The 17,670-nt window shown below is 35.2% G+C and overlaps 3 protein-coding genes across 3 annotated transcripts; 1 reads left to right on the top strand and 2 right to left on the bottom strand.

Annotated features, from left to right (window-relative positions):
* Positions 1 to 5,900: 5,900 nt before the first annotated feature.
* LOC144858982 (P2X purinoceptor 7-like) lies at positions 5,901 to 7,167 on the top strand. The gene is made up of 4 exons (XM_078715154.1): positions 5,901 to 6,127; positions 6,480 to 6,540; positions 6,651 to 6,814; positions 6,916 to 7,167. Exons 1-4 carry the CDS (start codon positions 5,901 to 5,903, stop codon positions 7,085 to 7,087), a joined length of 624 nt encoding a protein of 207 aa, XP_078571280.1. The 3' UTR covers positions 7,088 to 7,167.
* Positions 7,168 to 7,290: 123 nt separating this feature from the next.
* On the bottom strand, positions 7,291 to 7,953 carry LOC144835784 (uncharacterized). The gene is made up of 3 exons (XM_078690870.1): positions 7,919 to 7,953; positions 7,628 to 7,773; positions 7,291 to 7,494 (listed from the first exon to the last, which is right to left on the bottom strand). The coding sequence occupies exons 1-3, from the start codon at positions 7,951 to 7,953 to the stop codon at positions 7,325 to 7,327; spliced, it is 351 nt and encodes a 116-aa protein (XP_078546996.1). The 3' UTR covers positions 7,291 to 7,324.
* A 204-nt stretch (positions 7,954 to 8,157) lies between these two features.
* On the bottom strand, positions 8,158 to 11,812 carry LOC144858980 (uncharacterized). Its single transcript, XM_078715153.1, has 9 exons — positions 11,654 to 11,812; positions 10,910 to 10,945; positions 10,593 to 10,620; positions 9,903 to 10,059; positions 9,530 to 9,798; positions 9,304 to 9,391; positions 8,893 to 9,070; positions 8,542 to 8,722; positions 8,158 to 8,431 (listed from the first exon to the last, which is right to left on the bottom strand). The coding sequence occupies exons 1-9, from the start codon at positions 11,810 to 11,812 to the stop codon at positions 8,160 to 8,162; spliced, it is 1,368 nt and encodes a 455-aa protein (XP_078571279.1). The 3' UTR covers positions 8,158 to 8,159.
* Between the last annotated feature and the right edge of the window lie 5,858 nt (positions 11,813 to 17,670).

Raw genomic sequence — 17,670 nt, 5'->3', positions numbered from 1 at the left:
CTGTCAAATCTGTACTTAAATAGTGTCAATCTCTCCTGGTTTAACGATGGGAAAAGTCACAAAGTGTTTTCTTTAGGGATTCTATTATAAACTAAATGGTCTTTTAAAACATCTGGGCAAACTCTCCTCTGGACTTTCTGGGTCAAGTTTGTGAACTTAGTTGAATTCTGATACAAAGGTTGATTTCTCAATTATAAAAGTATATCATTATATTACATCCCTCTGTTTCTCTGGTTTTTTTTCTAATCTATTTAAAATATAAAAATGGTTATAATAGTGGCATGCAAAATTAAAGTTATATAAAAGAAAAAAAACATGATTATACATATAAGCAAAAATTGAGTTAGCCAAAACCATTGACTCTGAAGTGTAACCTTATCACTTTCACTCTCTCTCTTCTCTCTCTTAAAATGAATTTGGTATAAAATTTCCGGAATTTATAAAAAAAAATTGGAAAAAAAATGTATAAAAAACAAAAGTGTTCTTTAAGATCGACGTAATTGTGGGTCCGTTGCTTTGGAGGCATGCTACACTCGGATTACCGAAATAAAGACATCACAACGGTTGGGTTTCCCTAAAGAACATCGGTCAAGAAGGCAACTCTTGTTAATTATGCACTCTAATCTATAATAACGGTATTCGCGTAAATCAAACAAGATCGGTTAAAAATAAAAATACAAAACTTAAAAATAGTATGTTACATTGAACATACAACAAATCGTGCACAACTCATCGCGTTCTAATGGCCTTCGAACATAAATCAATCAAATTAAAACATAAAACTGAAAACTGTGGCTGATTAGCCTAAAATCAAAATATCAAACTTAATCACTTAAAACTTTAAAATAAACAAATGTGTGTCCCGTTGACACAAACTTATCCACAATATATCGTTATCGTCACAACTTTATCGATTTAAGCATTTATATTCACAGGTAATTACGATTTCAATCGGTCGACAAATTCGACTTTTGTACTCAATGTCAAAAAAACAATTAAAAGTACTAAGAAAATCTCCTGTTCTTATATCAATTAATTAATGCTTGAGATTAACGACTCAAAGGTTAAACAAAATATTTGTTACAAATTGATTGTCGTTCTTTTCAATATCTCAATATATCGATCATCAAAATTCAAAATTAATCATTATCAAACTCGTTACAAAATCAATACTTAATCATAAATTCAATTCTCCTTTTAACTGAAATCACATCATTACTAAACAAATCTTAATCAAATCAAATACGTAGACTATGCTATCATTAATTTAGCAAATGTCGTAATTAAAAAAAATTCTTGCAAAAAAAATTAAATCAGTAACTTGTTGCATTATACAAACGTTTTATGAATCGTTTTGGCGATCCACTTATCGGTATCTGTTTATCATTAATAATCTCTTTAATCAATTTATCTGTATCGTTATATCTGTCGATATTCCACCAAAATTTTCGAACATTGGATTCATGTTTTGTTTTATCGGTGTTACATTTGGCTGAAGTCGGTTTAGAATACGAAACTAAAACTTGGAAATGTCCTGCTTTAAATCTACCTCGGTTTAATGTCATATTGGAATCATTAGGTGCTGTCATAATTAGATTAGTTTGTTCCTTAATTTGTTCTTCTTTCATTTGGAATGGGGCTGCTAATCCCATGTTATTCTCTACACAGTCAATGTAAGGTTGCAAGTTAAGGGGTTCTACTTTAGTTGGGTGTGTGAAGGTATCTGATTGCAATTGGGTGGGTGTCCTATCATGTTCGTCGACAAATTCAACATTGGTTTCGTCATTTACTACATTAATGGTATTCTGAATTTTCTCGTTATTATCAGTGGGTTCATTCAACAATTGCTTAAGTTTTTGGAGATGTGTAAAATGTTTGCATTCTTTAGGCGTTCTCATAAAACAAGGTTTCAGTCTGTTATAATTGAATACGTCGCGAAGTATTTCTCCTTTAATCGTTGCTAGGATGTAGTGTGTTCTGTCTAGTACTTCATGAATTACTAATGGTCCGACCCATTCTGCGGCGATTTTCTTTGAATTTGCCGTTAGTGATGATGATGTTGGCTTGTATAGATATACGAGTTGTCCTACTGAGTAAATTGGACTTTTTTCTAAACGTTGGGAAATTTTCGAGTTTTGGACGCTTTGTTGTGTTCGCTGTAATTGTAGCATTGTCTGTGAAATGTTTTGAAATTTCTTCTTGAGGTGTTCAAAGTATTCTTCATAGGAATGAGACAATCCTGAAACGGGGTTAAATGCTAATGAGGTCAAACTTGGAGGTTGGCGGCCAAAAACTAATTCGTAAGGGGAGTGGTTTCCTAGATGTGGGGATGAAAACGAGTTATAAGCATAACATGTTGTTGATACAAATCTAACCCAATCTGTTCCGAATTGGTTAAGGTTGACCTTTAACAGGTCCGATACGGTGCGGATATGACGTTCAACTTGTAAACTACCGTGATTATGGACGCTGATGATTTTCCTATCAATGTTAAGGGTGTTACATAAGAGTGTTAATAATTTTCCTGTAAGGGAGGTTGCTGCATCTGAAATAAGACGAGATGGGGGTCCAAAAATACTGATTACCTTTTGAATTAGTGCTTCGCAAATTGTTTCGGCATCAATGGATTTCAAAGGTACACAAATCAAAAATCTAGTAATTTCATCACATACTACCATAATATGTTTAAAACCTGAAGGTGATGTTGGCATACTCTTAAAATCTAGACTGAGTGTATGAAAGGGACGGTAAGTTGCTGGTACTCGATCGTGTAAAGGACGTAATTTATCGGTTTTGGGACGAAATTGTTGACATCTAAGACACGCTTGAGTATAATTGTTGACTTTCTCGAACATAAGGGGCATGTAAAATAATTTTCTAATAGTGAGGTAAGTACGCATCGTACCTTGGTGGCTACTTAACAAATTGTCATGATACTGAGAAATGATAGTCTCGGCTAAGTTTTCAGGAACAGCTAATTGCAATACAAATTCTCCACCTTTATCTAGGTGTATAAAATAAACGGAATAGTAAACCGTTGCACAATATGTACTGCTCTGACTTATTCTGAACTGCACGAGCTGCTTTCTTATCAGCTGGAAGGATATCATGAGCTAAATAATCGTAAACTGGCTTAAAAAATTGTGAAGTTTCTTGTTCAACACGTAATTGTTTAACATCTACTGGGAGGTTATAATCTCTAATTATCTTTCTTTGAATAACATCCATTAATCTATCTAAGTCTTGTTGTTTTGGGATGTGTGCTGATTTAAATTCAGTTATGTTGGGTACTAGTGGTTTGGGCGATGTATACAATTCAACTGGTACATTTCGATGTGTAGTATCTTTGCTTTGCTTATTTTTGTTTTTGTCTACTAGTCTTTCCTCTGGGGGTTGTCGAATGTTTACGTTACGTATTGGGGGTGGCGTTACGATAGGTGGTGATCGATGTGCGTTTGTTTGTTGTCTCGTGATTATCTGTGGTGTAGCGGTAGGTTGAGGTGTAGGTCGCGTGTTTGTTGTCACTGGATTTTGATTAATGACAGGCGTTTGTACTGGTTTGGATTTATGTAGGTCAGGTATATTTATTCCCATTTTCTTAGCGTAAGACCTTGTTACTGGTCTGCTACTAGTAGATGTGTTTGTAATCGGGTTAAGAGATTCAGTCTCTGTTATATTAAATGCAATGGGTACAACTTGATCAATTTCGGAATCGTCATCACGAGGGGCTCGGGAGAGAAAATCTGCTAAAACTAATTCAGTTCCTTTCTTATAACCAATTTGGAAAATGTATCCGGATAATCGTAATATTAGTTTCTGTAAACGGGGTGTACATGGCTGATCTTTTGAATTCCAAATTTGTACAATTGCTGAGTGGTCTACGAATGCATCAAATTCGCAACCCTTTAGTAAGTGTCGAAATGCTGAAACATTAATGTAAAGTCCGAATAACTCTAATTCTGTGACGCTATATCGTTGACAGGCTTGTGGTAAGATTTTGGAATAATAACCTATTATGTGTTCTTTGCCGTTTACTGTTTGTGTTAAATATGAACCTGTTGCGGTTCTTGAAGTGTCGCTATATAGCGTCAATCTACCTTCTTTTCTAGGCATTTGAAGAGTAGGTGGTTTAACCATTAATTGTTTAATTTCGTCAAATGCTTTCTGGTGTTCAGTAGACCAAACAAATTTTCGGCGTTTACTTGCGAGTGTATGTAACGGACGTAAAATTGATTGTATTTGAGGGAAAAAATGGGATACATAATTTACTGCACCAATAAATCGTTTAGTTTCTTTATGGGTTCGTGGGACTGGCAAATTTCGAATAGCTGCACACCTGTCGCCTAATGGTGTGATACATGCGTGTCCTGAAGAATTAATCAGGATGGTGTGTCCCATATATTGCACTTTATTCTTAAATAACTTACATTTCTTCGGACAAATTCTAAAACCATTGGATTGTAGGGCTTGTAAAACGGAAACAAGGTGCTGTTTATGTGCAAATTTGTCTTGGCTAAATAAAATAATATCATCATGATGGGCGATACAGAATTCTCTAGAATTTGGGATTTCATTTAAAATTTCGTCAATCTTTGCTTGAAATATACCTGGCGAAACGTTTAATCCTTGTGCTAATCTCTTATAGTAATAATGCTTACCACCATGATATGAAGCTATACCTGTATATTGTTGGGCATGTTCGGCTAATGGTACACAGTGAAACGCTGATTTCAAGTCAATTACGCTAAGAATCTGTGCATTAGCGTTACCTATTGTTTTCAAAGTTTCGGCTAATAAGGGGAATGGGTGATTAATACGTTTTATCCTGGAATTTAGATAGCGGAAGTCTGTGACAACTCTTTTATCTTTTGAATTTTTCTTTGAAACAAGGAGGACGGGGGAAGTATACGATTGGTGTCCTACTGCTAAGATTCCTAGTTTGACTAATTTGTTCAATTCGGCCTCAATAACATGTTTGTCTTTGTCTGTCGCGAAGTATGGTCGAATAAAAAATGGTTCATCATTAGAGAGGTGTATGTCGGCTTTGAAGTTTGGGCAGCTAGATAGTTCACCATATAGTGAAAATGCATTTCTGTTTTGTTGTAATGTTTTATATAGATCTTCTTTTTCTCTATTTGTTAAAACACTGTCTGTTAAATCAACTTGTTTTCTGATTATTTCTTCCTCGGTTAAAGATAGCAATGGGTCTGTACGTTCTAAATGTGGGTACTTGTTTGCGTTGTCATTGGTTAACCTTATTCTATCAATTGGTAGGTCGTTAGTAACTGTTACAAGGTTGGTTAAATGAAGGCTCGCGATAGGTTGATGTGTATTAAAGATGATATGAAACGATTCCAAAAAGTTTGATTTTATGTTTTCAACACGTAGTATATACTGTTACATACAGCTGACTGTTAGAGTACATTTCAGAGATGACGATGACGCATAGAAAACAGCCCTAGGAAATAAAAAAAAATCCGCCTGTGACGTCACAAGCGGAAACTTTTGTACAGGAGGAGAAAGGAATTTTTGGGTTAATCGTCCACTACGCCAAAACTATTTCGATATTAACTTATCCGCTTCACAGTTTCACTCTTAAATGATTAATACATCGTAAATCGTTGAAATTATGGAATATTTCCTTCAATTTTTTTTAGAAATTGATTTTTAATTTCGTTTTTCACGCTCATTTTCTCCGAAATATTCAGTCAAAACCCTACAAAAGCTAGGTACACGAACCGATAATACGCATGCGTCAGATACACTTTCTCGACTCGAGTCGTTTTCGTTGTTGTGTATGGACGCCATTTAATTTTTCGATCGCTAGATAGCTTCAACACATTATGTTTTATTTCTACTATACTATCTAATATTTACAATAATTTTAAATGGATAACGATATGTCGTCCTTATCGTCCTCGGCATCATCTGAAGATGAGCATGATATTGTTGCAGTGAATTGGAGAGGAGTGTTTGAAAACGATCCAAGGGTGCCCGCTGGTGGAGCGGAGGGAGAAGTGGGCCTACTCGGCGGCGATGCTGCAGACCACCGAGATCGGGCTAGAGCACATGGATTCGCAGCAATGGGCCTACCAGAAAATCTTCATTTGAGACAAGGACGAGATTGGTAGGTATATTTATTAGAAAGGAGGGAGTAAAGTGGTAGTCTAGGTTTGTGGATGAAGTACTGTATAATTAATAAGGCCTAAAACTATAGTAGTAATAATATAATAGGCCTATATACTACTACACTAGGGCTAGGGCCTAGGCCTAGGTAGGCCTAGCTAGTAGAAGTAGGCGTAGCCTAGTATTAGGACTAGGCCTAGCTAGTATAGTAATATATAAATGCTTTATGTTAGGGCTAGTAAGTAGTAGTAGGCGTACTAGCCGAACTAGGCCTAGACCTTTATTTTATATTTTAAAAAGTGAGACATTCTAACAACATAATCATATTCATATCCCTTCTTTTTCTACTACAGGTGTGGGTGTGGAAACTGTGTTGTAGAGGAGATGTGGGAAAATAGATATTGTTGTCAAGAAGTAAGCAGTGTTGAATTATTACTAAATAAAATTGCTCCATATTAACACTGTCATAATCATCATAGTAAATTCCATTAGTGAAAATATCACCTTTTTTTTTAAATAAACAGGTAGAGAAAATAATGGATAAAAATAAGGAAAATGAACATAATGGATGTATCACCACCCATCCCTGGTTCCAAGCTGCCATTCTTAATCCGGCAACCCTCCAAATTGCATATTGGCAGTATGCGTCTCAATATGATGAACTCATTGTGGAAGGAAGAAAAGAAAGGTAAACACATTGTTTTTGCAGTATAGTAATTTGTAACTGATTTGCCTTTATTTTTATTTAAAAAATCAGTTATTATTTATTAGTTATTTTTGTTTGCACAGGAAATACAGGTATACAGCGTATCGACAGTTTGTGCGTTGGTGTTGGAGGTATCTTGGGAGAGACAGGCGTGTCCCAATTACATCCTGTGTAATAAATAAAATCAGAGAAGCTTTTCCTGACCCTGAACAAAATTATACAGGATTTAAATATCCTCAATTGGATGAAGACTAGTTTAGTTTATTTTATGAATTAACACTCCATATAAATACAAATCTATGTACAGTAGTTCCTGCCGTATAAAAATAAATGTACAGTAGTTACCTTATGAATAAATACCTGTTTTTTTTTGTAAACAAGAGAAGCATGCATGTCAAAATACAATACAATGAAAGGAGATAAAAAATCAGTGATCAAGTTAGTAATAAAACTATTCTAAATTTATGACAAGTTCTGCGAAGCAGTGTAAATTTAATTCTTAAATCTAGAGATTAACTTTGCAACAAAGTCTGTCTTGTCTGGTTTTGGCAGTTTTTCTGTAATTGTACCAGGATCACACATCATTTCTGCCGTGTAATATGATCCTTTTGTATTTGTTTTGGCCATATACATCGCCATTTCAATGGTGTTGATGGCATAAACTGCAAAGACAAAAATATTACTGTTCAATGTAATAGGATATTTAACTATTTTATAAATTAGTTCAACATTTTGCTTACAAACACTTTCAATTATGGCATAACTTGGTAACAATTAATAGTAACTGGTCCTTACCAAATGTGGGATCAACAAGATGTTTTTTGGCCATCCAGTCCTTTTTTGCCCGTGAATACCACAAAGAGTGTTCAGTGTCCCCTTTTCTGTTGACCCTTTGTGGCCTGCCAACATTCTCATTGCAATGCAAAGCTGCAAGGTATGTTCTAAAGTAAATGCACAATATAGAATTACAACACATTACAATGATTGTTAAAGGCTCCAGGCTTAATTAGTGTAAATCATAGATTATAAAGACCTTACTTAATTGTTCTCTATCATTAAATTATACAATATGCTATCAAATTATACCTTGCAAGCATGCCCTTAAACCTGAAATGGTGCATTTTTGGCACAAAATGATTAATGATTTGATGAAATGATTCATTTGAATACGTCTGGATAGTCGGTGACAACTGCTTTATAGATCTCAACAAATAAGGTGAATTCAGGATGTTTGAAACTACTTCTTCCGCTTTTGAATCTGGAAACAAGAAATAATGATTTTAGCAAAATAAAAAAAACCTGTCAAGATTCTTCACCAAAATCAATACTACAACTTACTTGGCTGAATGTAGTCTCGAGGTTCCAGCTCTCCATGAAGGCATTTGGGATATAGTGTGGTTTCATGATTATGAATACCCCGTATGTGATTATATATGCTTTGGAATTTTTGCTTCCTCAGTTCACCATCGGCCTCCAAGTCCTCCGTTTCTTGTGTGGTATTTCCGATCCAATATACCATCCTGATAATGGATGGTATCCATTTGCCAATTTTGTCACATTCTTTGTTGTTGCTGGCTTTTATGCATTTTTTCTTTATTCCTGAATATATATAAAAAATAAACAAAATTACAGTAAGACGAAAAAATTTGTACCTTTTTACATCATTTGACATACTTTGAGTAAAATAAATATTAAGACATATTACTTACCCTTGGCAATGTGCCATGCATCAAAGTAATGAATGATGGTTGTGGATTTTAAAAATGCTGCAATACTACTATGGCGATCCGAGACAAGACGCTTGATTGTAACACCATAGCCTTGCAGAACAGACAGCGTTCGTTTCAGCCCTTCTAACTCCATAGCTGGTGAATTGGGGCATTCGTCTTTCTATAATAATAATAATAATAATAATAATAATAATAATAATAATAATAGTTTTTGGTGTACTGTATTAGTAAATTTTTGAGAATTTTGAAGAACAAAAGATAAAGATAAGGGTTAATAAAATGTTGCGATATATTGGTGCTATAAATAAACAACAAATGAAAAAAAAATACCTGCACAACTTCTACGTGAATAACTTTCTGAGTGTCTGTATCAATAGTTGTGTAGGTACCGAACTTGGCTGTGAAACCGGGGCTGTCACAACGCATATCGCAAGATACATTCATTTCACTTTTAAAGTGTTTCTCTCTTTGAGCCGCAAATATACATGAAGTGGCTGGCAGCAAATACCTAAATAATATATTGAAGATAATATTCAGTTAACTATGTCACATATTTGAAAAAGAAGAAAAACAAGCATACTTTTTCAATACACCACTACTCAGTAATATTTTTGTACAGTAAAATACTTTGTTTGAAGATTAAAATTCAGATAGCAACATATAATTTGTAAACATCAATAGGCACCCATTTATTTCCAAAGTTAGTTTGCTACAAAGACATTATTGAAATGTTGAACTTACCATTTTTGATGATAAAAAAACGTCCGATCACTAAAAACAGCGATGTTAATAAATCGGAGTGCCCTCAAAAATTTGGTAATACAACATCCTACAATTTTAAATAAAAGAATTCTTTGTCAATACGATTGAAGTAAGTTTTGATTATAAAAAATTATTTTATAACCATAAAAAATGTTCAATTATCAAAATAGATGGAATTATAAAAAAATATTTTTGAAAGTCTTACCCGATACCAAGATTGCAGCGGACAACAAAATGTTGAATAAGAACATATTTGCACTTTTTGGTTGGTTTGACCATTCAAAAACATGTCTACATGCTCTATTTGTGCAAGTAGCCATCACCTCCACTGCCGTTCCACATTCTCTTATAATTTTTTTTTCGGCTTGACTTCCACATTCACGACATCTGTCGAACAATGACAGAAGCTCATCCTGCCCTACAATATATTTCCTCTGTCCACGGACAGTCTCTCCAGATTCTATGTTATCAGTGCTACAAAAAAGAAATGTTTGTTTAATAATATAAATGTACAGTATATATTTATTTATATCCAAAAAGCTACCACTATAAAAGGTCAAGAAGTTTGCTTAACTCACAGTGATTCTTCATCAGATGATCCTTCATGAGGGATGTAATTTGGATCCGCATCATCATGGTCACTGTCACTGTCAGCTTCTTTGTATAAATGTATGCCACGTTTATCTCCGTCTTCATTACTACTGCTTCCCCCAGTTTCTTCGGAACTTGAGTAAACTGAATAAATTATATAAGTTATATAATGATAAATTTATATTTATTTTGTGTGTTACCGCTGCGTTGGTCCTGTTTTTGGTACCATGAAATATGAAAAAGATAATAATAAAAAAAAAAAGGGTAACGGTGGGGTTTATGTTCCCTAATAAACTTGCTCAAGTACATGCTCTAAAAAAACAAATTATTTGATAAAACTATAAGTAAATGGTATGGTGTTTGTACTGTGTATAATTGTTATGATGTAATCATCATGCAAAATAGTTTGCAATAGAAATATGGAAATGATAAACGTCTACTGAACTGCATGCATTTCATGAAAAAAAAGATGGAAATTAACAGTAAAATCAATAAAATTGAACTACGCATACAAGCAAAACAGATCAGAACATGGCTTCAAAAATAATAATTAACTCCACAAAAACATGCATGAACAAGAACTGATCATTTTAAAATGACTTAATATTTCTGTATTATTACATAACCAACAAAACAATGACTTTGTTTATTTGTCTAAATACATCTAAATACTATACCTGCTGACTGTGGACACTGTCCTTGGGCCTGGATTAAAAGTACAACATATCTAGTGACCAGATTATTTTTACTCACCAACATCTGAATTTAATTACTTTATAAACAAAGTAGAGAACTAATGATTTCAATTAATGGCTTTAACACACAGAGATTAAAAGATTAACAGGTAAACTATTTAAAATATTTCATCATCCATATAATTAATAATAAAGGGTAGACTACACCAATTTTGACTGAGGCATTCAATGCTTTATCACATTTTAAAATTGGGACTGGTCCAACTTTTTATACAGGTATAATAAAAAAAAATACATACCGATGATGTACCGGGCAATTCTTCTTCAATCAGAATCTGAAATATAAAATGAAAAGTAAGAATACATAGGTTGGAAACTTTCCATTCTAAGCTCCTTGATGATAACAAAACAGAACTACACCGTATCCAGGTCTAGACTAGGCCAAGCTTCCATGGAGGTACCTCCACGGCTTACCTGGGTATTCTTAGCAATAACAATTATTAAAATTATCAACTGGTGTGAATTAAAAAAATTGTCATACAATTTTATAAAATAAACTTTTAAATGTTTTTGTTAAAACTAACATACTAAGCCTAGGGGAACATTCCTTGATGATGAGTAATTGATTAGGATGTGGGTAATAGGATAGTGAACAAAGAGTACTTAGAGATAGGAAGAAACCACTAGGAATGTTAATAGATGGAGTAGGGAGAAATAGTGATAAAGGGTTGTTGACCTGCTGGTCAGAGTGTTACACCAGGACAACTCCCTGGTTACACTAGACCTAATAAGGCCTATGACATAGATAGGCTATGTATAATGGTTCACCAACTAGGACCTATATTATATAGTATATAGTTACCTAGCCTAGATAGTCAGGGCCTCTGGGTCCACAGATTTAAAAGGAAATATTTTAATTTAAATATTTTATTATTATTTTCATAAACTAAATCGAACGATTATTAATATAGTATAATCAGGCTAGGCCTAGATTTGAACGACAACGTACGTAGGGGATTTTAATTTATAAAAATATTACTTACCCTTTCAACCTCGCGTCTTCGACACGCCGCAGTCCGAGGCCGCACTTTCCGTTTTTTGGGTTGGGGTGGTAGGCCTTCTTCCTCACTTACCGGAGCTTTTATGGTGGGGTAAGCATCCGTTTTTAGTCTCGGCTTTACCACCACCCCCGTCTTCTGCATTTCAGAAATATGGAAAAAATTGTTGATGTCCGCGTTTAAAAAATGGGCGCTACATATTCTGTTAGTCCGCTTCCACACATACCCCTTTCTCGTTAACTTAACAAATTCAGTCCATTTATTAAACGTTTCACTGCGTTTCAACTTGTCGGGAAATAAAAAAAATGAAACATTTGGGTGTGTTGATCCAGTCCGGTTACATCCACCGATACAGCAAGCACTCGGCATCTTGCGAAAATAATGATGGTGAGTTTGTCCATGGAACTATAATATAAGAAGTTCCATGGTTTGTCGCACATGTTGTTTTCGTCGTCATGCATGAAACGTCAAGCTCGCTGTGTCTGTCAAAGTGCATGAAATCAACCAATCACGATTCGCCTGGGTTGAAAAAGAGTAACCAATCACCTAACAACGGCTGCCGTGGCTACTACCGCGGGTATTTCAAATCAGCTGAGCGATCGGACGTACGTGTGTTTAGAGCGATCGTGAAAACCAATATGGCGTGCGAGTTGGTCGGCCATTTTCCGGAAATTTTTCTTTAAAACTTAATTTGTTTATTTCTCGAGTTTTATGAGGTATTTAAAGCTAATTTCTGGTGTGTTAGTTATTTACATTAGACAGATTCATACACACTAATTTATTTAAATTTTCAAAATCGTTTCATATCATCTTTAAGGGATACGTTTCTGTTTGTGTTGTTAGTGATATCAATGTTGGTTTCTCCTCTATGTAATTTTACTAACATATCCGATGGACAAAGTTTAGAAATATGGTTAGTTGCATGTAGAACAACATCAGAATTGCGTACAAAGGCGGGAACCCTTCCTTTTAATTTAACTGTTTTAGTATCACCGGGTTTAAGAAAAATCTTTTCTTTAAAATTTAAAGTACCGTCGAGTTCAGACAATGTTTCGGTTCCAAGTATCAGGTCAATACCTGTCAAATTTTTAACGATTAATGCTGAAATTTTAAATTTGTGTCCTTGGATAAATAATTCGAATTGCACTAAGTGGTTGGAATATAAGAAGTCACCGTTACCTAATCGAAATTTAGTTGTGTTCACTTTAACTGGCTTTAGACGCGATAAATAACGTGAGGAATTAACGTAAGATTGTGAGATTATAGTTCTAGTTGAACCACTGTCAAATAAAGTTAAAACATTTCTACCGTCTGGTAAATTTCCTTTAACGTAATTTCTGTCGTTAAGTAACAAGTCAATCTTATCTGAATTCCCTAAGTATTTTGCCTTAAAATTGTCGTTTTTAGTATGGGGGGCCAGATTATAGGCGGCATCTAGTCCCCTTTTTAAAAATCCTGCTGGTGGCTCGGGTAATAATTGTTTGACTGTTGGTATGGGTATGGCGGGGGATAATTTCTGTAAGAACGGTTTTGTTGTCGGCAGTGCCTTGCTATGTGGCCTGACTTCCCGCAGTAATAACAGGTTGGGGGAGGTTGTCTATTTTTATATCTTGGGGTCTGGAATTGGGGTTTGTAGGGACTTGGGCTTCGGTTTCGTCTTGGGATATAATTTCGGGTGGGGGAACGTGAGCGTCGAGTATCATCATTAAGGGATCGTTTTGTTGTGGCCATATCTAACTTAAGAGAATTTATCTCATGTTGGAGCGATTCGAGACTATTATCTGTTTCCTTTTTGATGTTGAATGAAACTTCCCGTGTGGAATCATCTGCGGAAAGGTCAAAGTAGTTTTGTGCGCTATTTACGATATTATCAATAGTGGCATCGATTGGGGTGGACATGGCAACTGCTGCTCTGCATTTTGGTGGAAGGGTCGAAATAAATTTATTTTTGATCTGCTGGTCAGCGTAACCAATTCTGTCTGCGGCTTGTTTGATTTTGGTTAAGTGTTTTTCGGCGTTGTCGCCGGTATTATAAGTAATAGTATCGTATTCTCTTATGTGAGCATAGATTGATTTGTTTTTACTGAACCTGTTAATGAATTGGGTTTTTAAGGATTCTAGGGAATCGAACTGCTTTCCTTCTATCCACAGTCTAGCTTGGCCTTGAAGGCTACGTTTGAAAATACTTATGACATTAAGTAATTGGGCATTGTTTACAGAGTTTTCTAAAGTGTGGGCCTCAAGGTAGTCGGTGAATGATAAGTAGTGTGCACTACATTGGTCGTGATCGGTTATGGAACCGTCATATCTTTTGGGAAGGAAATTGGTTTGTCTTAGGTGGGGCACGGGATGAGGATGGACGGGCTCATTTACAATTACTTCGTTATCAACGTCAACCATACTTTATAATTTTATTAATCAAATATTGAAAACAATTTAGTGTATATATATGTAAACTCGCACTCCTCAATCAAGGTTACAAATCAAAAAATCAAAATGGCTTTGACTTACCCCAATGCTTCGGATCCAATTAAAACGAATTAAAGGAAATGCAAAAAGTGTTCAACAATGTTCAAATGTTCAAACAACGAATTAAAGAAATGTTAAAAGTGCTCATCAATGTTCAAATTTTCAAACAACGAACTCAAAAAATGCGAAAGGTGTTCATCAATGTTCAAAATGGTCGAAAAAAAGTAAATGTTAAAAAAAACGATCGAAAAAAATGGCGTGAAGTTGAAAGTGTTCAAACGAAACAGTTCTTGTCCGCTTGCTTCTGTTTTCCGTTTTGATTCTTCTTGTGTCTTCCTCGATTATCTTCTTTGTCTTCATCCAACGGTTATACAAAATTTAAAAATTCTGCTTGTCTCGATCCAGTTAAAATGCAAATTTGAAAAAAAAAAATTCTGCTTGTCTCATTAAAATATAAATTTCAGCTTGTCTTCGTGTAATTTTTCGGTTTTCTCCTATCAAACAATTATCTGGCTGGTTTTCTTCATCTTCGTCTCTTGTTCTGTTTCAAGAAATTATCTCTTGCTTTTATTTTCTGCTTCTTGTCGTCTTCCTTGTTAATTTTCTTGTAAATTTTGGTTTGCTCGCTCTGTTCCTTATAACATTCGGGTCTTCCACCATGTAATAATTATAATGTTGTTATGTTGTGAGGTACTTTGTAAGGAAGACTCTTTACTCGCTTTGCTGTCGTAACATATATTGTTTATTCAGAATATACTTGATACAATAATAATGATGCAGCTAACTAACTGACTAAGGAACAGAGGATTAGTGATGCTGTCGGTGAGGTGTGTGCTCTGTAAAGTGGCTGTAAGGTGTGTCTGGGCTCTTCTGAAACTTGGGAGTATATTGGCTTCGGTTCATTTGCATATGTCACTAGGTAATCTGTGAGGGTAACGATTGGTCCTAAGTTGATCCAGGGGTGTTTAAGTGGGAGTGATTAACGGTATAATAAGGTATTTCGATGATGGATGACACTGTCAAATCTGTACTTAAATAGTGTCAATCTCTCCTGGTTTAACGATGGGAAAAGTCACAAAGTGTTTTCTTTAGGGATTCTATTATAAACTAAATGGTCTTTTAAAACATCTGGGCAAACTCTCCTCTGGACTTTCTGGGTCAAGTTTGTGAACTTAGTTGAATTCTGATACAAAGGTTGATTTCTCAATTATAAAAGTATATCATTATATTACACAATTATAAATTCCACAATATACCAAACTTAGTGAACAGTTAATATATTTATATTCTCTCGTGTGTTACATTCCCCACCTATCAAAGAAGCAGTCGAGACGCAGAGTGCTCAAATGACCGTTAAATCGCTAATTTTCCCCTGCGCATGCGCCATTTTATACCAGGAAGTAGAAATTGTTTACACCTAGCGACGAACCGCGATGAATTTTTGCATGGAAGAGCCTTCAGAAATCCAGTAAAATTTCACCAATCAGGAGCCTTATTCACTTGCCAAATATGGTAAAGGCTTACCAAATATAGAAAGAATCTTCCTGCCGACATTTTTTCGTATAAAAGGACGGACATTTAAATCGGCGTCCATTTTTCGAAATAGTAGCTGTCGAGGGCTCACGTGAGGTAAGTTTTGATTCTGGTTTGTTTTGAAACAAACCAGCCGATTTTTTCTTCACAAGCCAAAATTAATAACATTCTAGTATGTGTTCAATACACATATAATACATATTCTGAGAAAGATTTGGCTCTGTTCATTCATGAGAACTATTAAAATTTAGTGCAAATTGAGCAGTCACTTTTTTCGGGCCGCCACCATCTTTGTATGTATTCCTTAACTATATCGTAGATAGCGTCTGTGTTTTAGCAGATCAATCTTTACCAATCATGGGGCTTTGGTTTGACATATTAGGTTTTGATCGACTATTTATTGATTATCACGCAATTATAATGTTATTTGAAGTTATATTTTGTGGAAATTTGTAATTATGAAAGGAATAAAATACATTGAGATTTCGGTCTGTATAGAACTAGGCCTACTGTAACTAGGGCTAGCTAGGCCGATCTGTTTTGAAGTTTCCTATATAGTTATTTCGTACGGATTGAACTATTAGTAATTACCCTATGCTATTGGAACTAAATTTGTAATTTTTTTATTAGATGCATCTAGGCCTAGCCCCATGCCCCTCTCTAGCTGTAGAGCATACTATTATTAGCCTAGGCCTAGCTAGTCAGAGAAGAGCCAGTCAGCCAGCTCCCGCCCAGGCTATTATGCTGATGCTAGGCCAGGCTAGGAGACGTGTTCAACACTTGGCCAGAAGATGATGGTACCAAGCTCACCAGATGTACTGAAATAAACCTATAAAGGAAGTATACAATGATACTGTAATATTTTTGTTTTTATATTGCAGGTGTTTGGATGCCAGCGTTTGATCATCTCAGGATTTTAACCAAGTTACCTCAATTAGCCAGCATACTGTACCAAGCCAAAATGTCTGCATACTGTATTAACCAACTTTCATGTGCATTTACTACACCAATTTATATCCAAGTTTAATAAGTGTGCTATGTAAATAAGTTATAGACTTATGATATACCGTATATTTCGGTGTATAAGTCGCACCTGTGTATAAGACGCACCCCCTAAGTTGGAGTAAAATATCGGTATTTTTTATATCGTCGATGTATAAGACGCACTTTATATTTCATCATTTAAACAAGGTTTTTTTAAATTGTAATCAATATTATTGTAATAATATATTTTGTTATATCTACAACGGCGTCCTTTATTTAGGTTTTTTCTTACCTAGGCTCGGCCGCGCCCAGCCTCAACAAGTTCTTTCTAACTTGTTATTCATGAGTTTCGCACCCGCAACATCGAGTGCATGACCGTGTGTGTAACACGTGTGTGGGCTAGCCTCGCTCGATCATTTCGAGAGGGCGCACGTTTTCACGGACAATCGTATTCGATTAGTATCTATGTATCCGAGAAGTGTGTACGCTAGGTCCATGCTATAATCAACTGGAGAATATACTAGTCGAATACCGTACACCATGTGGCCGCCAAGAAGGGCTTGCGCTGGGGGTCGGCGATCGTGCGTATAACTATAAATAAATACTATTCCAATCGTAATCGTTTACAAATGAAATGTTATCGGAGCGCCTAAAACAGCTCCACAATGAACAAATCTTTTCATCATATTTAGTATAACATCACGCTAAAATGCCTTGAAAACTAGGCAGAAGCAGGTTGCCGTTACGTTACGGTTAGTACACTGTAGCTAGGCCTAGCCTACTCAGGCCTAGCCAACGAGGTGACGATATGTACAATCTGTGTGGTGAGGCATTTATGTTCGGTGTATAAGACGCACCCTTAATTTAGAGGTCAAATTTGCGTGTCAAAAGTGCGACTTATACACCGAAATATACGATATTTGAAAACCTTGAAAGTTATTAATAATTATTATAATAATTAGATTTGTTTGCCTTAGAATAGTTTACTTGGAAATTACTTAATCCAAACTAATTTA

Source organism: Antedon bifida, chromosome 2 (assembly GCF_963402885.1).
Source record: "Antedon bifida chromosome 2, ecAntBifi1.1, whole genome shotgun sequence".
NCBI classification, from domain to species: Eukaryota; Metazoa; Echinodermata; class Crinoidea; order Comatulida; family Antedonidae; genus Antedon; species Antedon bifida.
Note: the sequence above shows the minus strand (reverse complement) of the source record. Positions and strands in the feature narration are given on the sequence as shown.